Source organism: Anthonomus grandis, chromosome 17, assembly GCF_022605725.1.
Source record: "Anthonomus grandis grandis chromosome 17, icAntGran1.3, whole genome shotgun sequence".
Classification (NCBI taxonomy): domain Eukaryota; kingdom Metazoa; phylum Arthropoda; class Insecta; order Coleoptera; family Curculionidae; genus Anthonomus; species Anthonomus grandis.
The window spans coordinates 14385428-14395056 of NC_065562.1; the positions used below are offsets into that span (position 1 = coordinate 14385428).

Here is a 9629-nt window from a genome sequence, read left to right on the forward strand (position 1 = left end):
AGCCAAATTATTCCACTCCAAGCTAAAAATTTCTGATAGTCCTATGGTTGGAACCTTTGCTGTGATACTCAAATTACGAGACAGTTTTACCGCTAACCAAAACTCTTTATTTTTAATCTCGACACGTGTTTCGCCAACGATGTTAGCATCTTCAGGAGAAGATTAAAGCTATTAACAGTTTTATTACATATACAGTTTTAACTTCTTCCGAAGATGCTAACATCGTTAGCGAAACACGTGTCGAGATTAAAAATAAAGAGTATTGGTTAGTGGTAAAACTGTCTCGTAATTTAAAAATTTCTACTTACCGACGGCAGTTTTCGTCCTAACGTTCCTGGAATAACCCATCGGATGCAAAATCGCCCAATACCGATCCACGGACACGGCCACCAAACAAAATATCGATATCGTACATAGCACTACCAGTAAACTGACGGTGAACAGACATGCGTGCAGATTGTTCGGCCATCCCACTGAAGACATTATCGCAAATGGGATTCCCAGGAGACCGACCAGGAAATCCGCTGTTGCCAAAGAGATTATGTAGTAGTTGGTCCTTCTGCGCAGTCGCCGCTCCTTTTTGAACACGTAGATCACCAGGGCATTGCCTGCTACGGCCAGGATGGCCACCACGATCTCGCAGATGACGTAGGAGATGTTCAGTTCTTTGCGTTGGTAGTCGTAAGTGGTGTTCGATAATAGTCGGCTGGTGTCGGTGGATTCGTTCATTTTCGTTTAATACAGTCTAATGGCGGTAAATTTGAATGTTTTATCGAGGGGGAGGTTATCCGAAATCCATTTTGTTTTTTAACTTGTTCAGGATCCTTCTTGACAACATCTGAAAGGAAAATGCAAATTGATGAAGTGTTACCATTTCTACGTACAACATTTGGTGTTTTAAATGGAAATTCATTATATATAGAGCGTTGGTTTTCCGTAGTGAAGTTTGCTGCTGAATAAATTGGCGCCAAGCCATTTAAATATTTTCAAATACTTCCGGATATATTCGTATAAACAACAACATCATTGGGAATTTTCCCAAGTTTCTGAACAGACAACCATTTTAATAAGATAAAAGCATAGCAAAAAAAAACAAGATCAGCTAAAAACATACATTAAAAAAAGGATAAAAAACTATCCTCATACATCAATAAGAAACAGTAAATTTGTAAACACTAATGACAATGATATTTCTTTCTTTACCTACATCAACAATTTCAGACCCTCAATAACACTCACAATTTAGTTCTTGTATACAATCACAGCGAAACAATAATAACATCATGGAGAACCTACACATACTGGACAATATCTGCAAAGGTAGATCAACCATCCTACATCTACCAAAGTAGGCCAAATCAAAGCAACGAACACATGGCAAATGTGTAGGATTTCTTTTAATAATAATTTCAAATAAGAACATTGGAGTAGATCAGGCGTATTGTGAGAAAATATTACACCAAGACTGTCTACAAATCAGGAAATATCATAGCGCAATAACAACGATTGACGATGAAAAACAGCACAAATTGGATCAAAGGTCACAGTCTGTATGGAAATTTTCAGACGCAACCTACGTTTCCTAGAATCCAAGAAACTTTTGCCTTCTGTAGCTAAGTTACTGTAAAATATTCCTGAGTACATTTACGCTTTACTTAGTCCATTTCCCAGACTCATAGAAGACCGTAGTAGTAAATGTTGAAATTTGAGATTTCAGAGGGAAGATATGACAAAGTGCCCACAAGAACTTTTACAACATTACCTGATCATCATCCCGGATTTTTTTTGACCAGTACTAGAAGAAACAGATCTGGATAATACTAAACAATGACAATCTTATTCTAAAGGTGTCAATGCAAAAATTGAAAAGTTTATGTTTCACATGGTTTCAGTTGATAGACCATAGATGTTTTAAAGCTAGATAACGTTTGTTTTAACTCCTGTTCGATACATATCTCATCTCACCAAAAGTGTATTGTAACGATATAGTAAACATCGAAAAACTTGTGTGTGCACAACGTCTCGAAGGTTGGCGGGAATCTTACGGAACAGCGTTCTGCCGAGTATATAAGAAGCCGCATCGCCGATAGTTGTCAGTTCAGTGAAGTAAAGTTCGGAATATTGGCGCGAAATTTAAATAGTTGTAAGTAAAAAACAAAAAAATTAAATATCTCTAATAGTAATTAGTGAATATAGTGAATTGTGTAAATAAATTAGTTGACTATTTTCGATTGTTTTAATTTACACCAAACGAACGGGAAAAACGCTGCACTATATTTAAATCTGAAAATTAATCTTTTGTAGAAAGTTATAGAGGAGTATGCATTCAAAGTGAAATTCCTAAACTATCTCCTTACTCAAAAATTGATCAGTGATTGTCCAGGTATACTCCATTTTATTAAAAACAGATCTACTAATACAAATCTTAATTGTTAATTAGAGGGAGGTGACCAAGTCGACTTTGTATATACTGATTTCTCCAAGGCCTTTGACAGAGTGGACCACAATCTTTTGGTGGCAAAGTTAAAGGTCTTGGGGGTTAATGGTAGAGCTGATTGGTTGCACAATTTCTTCCTGATAAAACACAAAGTTTTAATATGGTAATTTCCCGACAAAATGGATTCATATATCATCAGGAGTGTCACAAGAATCCTATTGTAGACCTCTCTTATTTAATTAACTTTTCAGCAATCTACCTCAATTTATAAAAGACAATTTTCATGTTTGCAGACAAATAATTCATATGGACCTTAATATACGTAAATGTTCTTAAATATCATTTGCCAGAGTAAAATGACTAATATATTTCAATTACCGCATTGATCAAATTGATTTGAAAGTTTTAGTGAAATTAGAGACCTTGGTAGTGCATAGGATAATAACTTGTCATTTAAAGGACATGTGTCAAATATTATTTCAAGCTCTGTCGTTCCTGATTGATGACAGTCTTATTACTGTAATTGATGCCTTTTCTCGATCAAACCTTATAACCCCTATTAACCCCTATAAACTGTTTATCTATGTTCTCGATATGCCCAAGCATATACTTTGACCAGTGTTACACGAACAGCAAAAATTAAACACCTATTAAATTTTGTTTCAAATTATGGAATGGGCAGGTGATCCCGGGTTGAATTCTCGTTCTTTTTTATTTTTTTACTACTTTTATTACTTTAAAATTTTGTTTTTTTTTTACATAAAGACGTCAAAGTGACCTTCCTAAATTGACGCCAAGAGACGTCATTGTTGATGTATATATCGAAGGTATAGATATTAGCAGGCGACGGTAATGTTCACAAACATTATGTACATATATTATTTATACTTGAAAATAAAAAAAATTAAGTTAATCTCAATGTGTAATATATATACATAGAACATACACGATATTTTTTGCACTTTCTGGACATTATAGGTATATACACTGGATATCGCATGATATGTGGGTTACAACATACTGTAGATTTGTTAAATACTTCACAGGTTATTTCTATGTATTATTTTTAGCTATAAAACGACAATACCGTAAATAGAAAAAACAGGTAAACTTATGGTAAAAATAATGTGTAAGAAAATGATGGGTAGATGAAAGTTATACTTCCATATAACATTGAAGTTCACCAACTATTCAAAAGTAATGATGTAACGTTAAAGACTAAACGTCCAATATTAAATGTAATTTAGTAAGTTGCTTTTTTGGGAAAACCAATAAATCCTGGCATCATTTCCTTAAACAAATTTTAGGTTAAAGGCCATCTCTTTCTAACACATAATTTTGATCATAACCCTACTTTTGTTTTAACTCGTTGTTTTATGCAAACTATTTAAAATATTGCTTTTTTGGGAGTCCTCGAATAAAAACACTTGAAAGATAATAATGGATATAAGGGTGAATGAATCTATAATGTAATAATATGATGTGCGTATTATTATGAGGTCACTGCTTTATTTTTGGAATGAATTAAAACTTATTATTATAGTCGCGTGTTGGTATAATAATTAGGTCGCTTATACAAAACACCTTTTTTCCATGAAACGGGTTACAACAAAAGGTTATCTACACTAAACGAGTACTATTTTATTTCCTTTAAAAGGGAAGCCGTTTTTATTCACTTCCTGCACCTTATTTATGACCTCACGAGGCATCAAGAATTTCCCAGTTCGGATCCGGTTATTTTAAAATGAACTTTAAAAAGTAGCCCCTCGTTTATATTCTCGAAACGTCAAATATATGCGGGAAATTCTGGATAATTTTTTCCCTTGTCTGGAAAATTAGATTTTCTCGCTGCTTATTTAATAAGCGAAATATCGTGATTTTAAAGGGGGCTTTTGTTTTGCCAGCTTTGGGGCGCAACAAGTTGAACAGAAACAAAACGTTTTATATATTTTCTCATAAGACAGCATTATATTCCAATTTAATGTGATACAATGAAAAACATTTAAGAAGGTATTTTCGGAATAACCCTTGTAATGAGAAATATATGAAGCCACGCCTCTTGTCTGTCACGTGACCAATAACTTATTAATAAGTCACCAGATTGTTAAAGCTAAGCTCCTCCCACAGTTTGACGTGTGGCAGTCCAAGATGGCCGCTGAAAGTGAAATACCAGGGGATTGTAAAAAGTAACTTGGCATTCATGAATGTGTAAAATTGACCATTTTGACCTAAGTACGCTGTAAATTTGAGGTTCTGTTTAAAGGCAAAAATAATGAATACATGAAAAAAAAGGTTTGTCGAATGTATGATTTGAACCGCGTACATTTGTGTTAAAAGTAAGTAGCGTTAAGCCTTGCATTAAATTGACTTGGTGTAGTGCACTAATTTTATTTAAGGAGAATCTGAAGAATCTGAAGAAAAAGTCAAATTGTTGAAAATTACGTCAAAGTCCAAGTATTAGATTCAACAAGGTTCGAAATTGGCAATTTCCGTGTATAATAACTTACAGGAACCATTAATTTCGAAACAATATCTATCAAAGATAGTTTTTTCGGCACTTACCTACTTAAACCCCCTTTATTTCAGCAAATTTATTGAAATAATTCGTGTAAAGAATAGGGAGAATATTTGTAAAAATATTTTCGTGTAGGTAGGTAACTTGGAAAAATATTCAACAAAAACGTTTAATTGAAAAAATATCAGAAATAATTCAATAGTTGAAAATTATAGCTATTCTGAGATTTTGGAAAATCCTCAAAAAATGCGTATTTAAAAAAAAAAGAATATTTTGATAACTTTAGTGAATTCAATCATCTAACAGTGCACAAAGAGTGTCATTGACTTAATTTCCTGGACGAATATTTTGATTTTCTTCCAGGCAGTTGAGTGAATTCAATCACCTCATAAAGTGTAAAGAGATAATTAGGCTACATAGGTTTTTTGTTTTGTTGAGGAACTTGAGTGTATTGAGCCCTCAAACAGAAAAAAAGGATAGTAACAGTTTCCAGTTCCGTTGCCTAGACGAATATTTTAATTTCTTCCAGGCAGTTGAGTGAATTCAATCAATTCAAAGTGAAGATTCACAAAGGTACAGAGAGCTCTTAAACATATTTTTAAATGTTTCATTGACAATGACCTGACATGACAAACAAATGTCATTTAATATTCGGAAGTATATGCCAAATACATTATTTAATTCGGGATTATTGTCTGAGTGGTACTGTTGTTGAGAAAGAAACTGAGTTTAAAGATTTGGGTGTTTATTTTGAAGGGAATTTTATGTTTAATAAGAACCAAAAAAAACTGAAATTTTTTCAAAACTCAATGACTTATCTTAAAAAACTGAATTTTCACTTATTTGCAATAAAAAACGGCACAACTACTGCAATTTTCATAGCGATACGTCTTGCGTTCGAGAAATAAAATAGGGTTTTTTCACTCGAAAACGTTACGGTTATGTGAGAAAAGTATATATACAAAAACTACTAATTTTTTTTCCCTATAATTTTCTTAAAAAGCATTTTTTTCTCAGTCAATTATTTTCTGCAAAAAAAAACTGTTTTTCATTAACCCTACCCTTACCCCCCCCCACCCACCCAACACAAGTTATTAGTAAATAATTGCTTTCAAGAATCATCGTTTTCTAAAATAATACGCATAAATAACAGCTGGTTTCATCGTTAATTTCTAACCTAATAACACAGTTTGTTTATTTAAATTTGATATAATTATATATTTCTATATTAATAAATATATAATACAAAAACAGTGCTATTATATTCAATGTTATGGACGAAAAACGGTGACTTTTCAAAAGAACTTCTTACTTTGTAAATGTTTGGGGTGGGTGGGGGGGTAAGGGTTGTGTGGATGAAAAACAATGATTTTGCAGAATAGACTTTTTTGATTTCAAGGCATTCGGCACACAGTCTTTCAACATAAAACAAATTCTAATGCGGAAAGTTTGCTGGCTTTGCTATATAAAGGATGAGCCATCAAGTTATCCAGATTAAGATTTTTAAAGTAATTACAACGATGACTTGTCTATTTCTAATGCAAAGACTTGTAAGAGCAAATTCAAGACTTGCAGCAAATGTGCATGCATATTCTGATCTTACAAATCTTATCAAATACTTTTAAAATAAGCCAAAACTACAGGACTATTTACCAGAGCCAAATGATTCGAAAATTGATTGAATATTTATAGCGATATGCCTTGCTGAAATATTCAGTTGTAATTAAAGAAGCTTGGAAAAACTTTATGACTTTCATTTATACGGCCAAAACGCTAAGTCACTAGATTTATCAAAAATGTTGTTGAACAATTTAAATTGGTTAAATCGGATTTCGATCAATTGCACAAGATATTTAGAATCGCACAAAAACCCTATTTTTCCCAATTATTACAAACTTTAAATGCAATTATCTCAAAACTAGTTTTACACATTCATGGCATAGGATCGATTTAATGTTATAAATAGGAACACCCTGAATATCCTAATTAACACCGAATAAAATAATAATTAATTACACCAGTTTAAATAGATATAAAGAAAATTATCAATATCCTTTTAACCTTCTACGTGCTTAGCATATGAATAAATGGGTTGCATTAGCGCTAATTGAGAGCCATACAAAAGGCGAATAAAGCGTGCCAGTGCCTTTTACCAGATTATATACGAATAATGATGTTATTACGGTTTAATTACTTAGAGTAGGCTATTTATTGACCATGCTGGGAAACGTTTTTAATGAAGACACTTGTAACCACCCTGGGACATACTAAGTTCCTCCGATGTTCCTGAAATCTTGACTTTTTCTCCGATCCTATATTTAATAATAATTCCCGAATTCTCTTCAACGAGTTTGATCCCACACACGTAGAATAACGCTTCCAATAATAATTGAGACCGCCAGTAAACTTTTTTGCTTAGTCCTTTTATTGGTTTCGAAGAGTAACTAATGGGCACAACAAATGCCGGCGAGAAAACTAAAATCCTTAAGGGGGGCGCTAAAATGAAAACTTTCTGCCTGATGAGAAAAACCAACCGAAGTCTGACGGTCATTAGGGTGACCTTCTGTCATCCAATTTTCAAAGTTTTCCCTCCTCCTGCTTCGTCCAATTTTAAAATGTAGGGTAACGCTGTTTGATTTTAAGGTCTGTCGCGGCCAATAAAACTCCCAATCTATTTTTTAAAAAAACGTGGATTATTACAATGTAGGAGAAATAATAGCAAATATATTGCCAAGCCATAAAGATTTTTACGATTTATGACCGAACAAAGTGAGCAATTTTCTTCCAAATTGAGTTATAACGACCTGTTAACTCATCGCAAATTTAACTATTAAGGCTTAATGTGCCTTCGTTTCGTTCTGCATTGTGTCTCATATTGCACGCGTTCTTTTACAGTTTAAATTCTTTTTATTTATATAATACTATACATATTTATTATTGTTAAGAAATACCTTTTGAATGACCCCTGTAATAAACCAAATAAAGTCTCGTCCTTCGTTGACTTCACATTGGTCACATGATCAACAATCTAATAATAAACAGAGGGTCACGTGACGCGACTAAGCTCCTCCCACAGATTGACGTGGCAATCCAAGATGGCCGCCTAAGCTCGGATACCGGTGGAATGTGAAAAGAAATGTTTCTTGACAAATCGAAAATTAATTAATAACAATCGGGATTAATGAAGTCCATTATTGTTTTTATGAGTAACAAACGCGTAGTTTATATATCCCAGTATTTTGCCAAGGATTTGCTAAATCAACACCGAGGACTATTCAGGCGATAAGCTTATAAAACTTTCACAGACGTAATGTAATATTGGGCTTGAGGTTAATTTATTGACTCATATATTTCGGAGATATAAATAGGGCTTATTTGATTGTTTTTTTTATCTCCACTAGAAAAAATATCTGTGGGCATATTAAATTGCGATCTATTTAGCATGATTTGATTGGGTCTATCACATTACAATTTGTATATATACGTGATTGATGACTGGAAAAAGAAGCTAGCTCAAATTCACCTCCTTTTTGTACATATTTTGATCACGTCTGCAGTTCAGAAAACCCTCGAGTTTAAAGTGTTAAAACGAGTCTTTCCGCTTTAAAACAGGGTGGAACAACCCCAATAACATTATTATATTCTTATGTAAGGAAAAGTCCGTATTACACCTTAAATTAATGCGGCATTATTATATCATATAAGAAAAACGCTCACGTTCACTTTTATCCGATTCACACCCTCTTGAATTTATGGAACAGAAGACATGAAATACGGTAACGTTATGCTACAATCTTATTATTTGCAGGGCCAAATTCCTTTCTTGGGGATGGTTTTTTTTACTTAGAACTTTGTGACAGAGAGAAATGAGGACGGCGTGCAATTTTTCCAGATATTTCAGTAAGAGAATTTAAAATTATTTTTTACCGATGGTATGTGACAATGAAAAGGAAATTGGCGACCAGGATCTACACCTGCTGAGCTATAGATACTTCACTTCTTCTTTAAGTTTGTCATAAATAAGAAAACATATTTATATGTTTTCTCCATTGATATGTACTCCCATTTTTTGATCTATCAATAGTGGTGACAGCATGCAGCCCTGTTTGACGCCTCCTCGTAGAATTTAGCTTTCTTCTGTAAGTTTAGTCGTACTGCTTCTTCCTGTCTCCAGTATATATTTTCAATATTTCTAACGTCTTGCTGTTCATTTTTTAAGATGTCTATAAGCTCCCTGTGTTGTACTCTGTCAAAGGCTTTCTCGTTATTTACCAAACACAAAAACGTCAACAAAACAGTTCGTCTCTAGTTCCCAAAGCGTTTCTTTTAAATTGGGTTTCATCCAACTCTACCTCACATTTGGATGTTAAATTAAATCAAATTCGTTTATTACCACATCAGGTATTGGGTTCGTAAGTTACTTAACCTAAATTTGAATAAAATGTATACAAAGGTGGATAGGTGTTACAACTAAGAGAAAGAGAACAATCATAAACAAAATCACAGATTATTATTGAAGCAAAGTATTCCTTAAGATTACAAAATGATTTTTAAGCTAAAATTGTTTAACCAGGTCAAGATTGCTCTTGAACTGGTTAAACAATTTTAGTTATCTGATGCTCGTTGGCAGTCGATTGTATATTTTGATACAAGCATAGTAGAAAGACTTTTTATAGA

The 9629-nt window shown here is 33.3% G+C and overlaps 1 protein-coding gene across 1 annotated transcript in view; it reads right to left on the reverse strand.

Annotated features, from left to right (window-relative positions):
• LOC126746487 (histamine H2 receptor) overlaps window positions 1–9629 on the reverse strand; it is a 29080-nt gene that overhangs the window by 11197 nt on the left and 8254 nt on the right. Inside the window, exon 2 of the mRNA XM_050454775.1 lies at window positions 309–838. Coding sequence (XP_050310732.1) covers window positions 309–729 — 421 coding nt within the window. The 5' untranslated portion in view covers window positions 730–838. The remainder of the gene's footprint in view (window positions 1–308; window positions 839–9629) is intronic.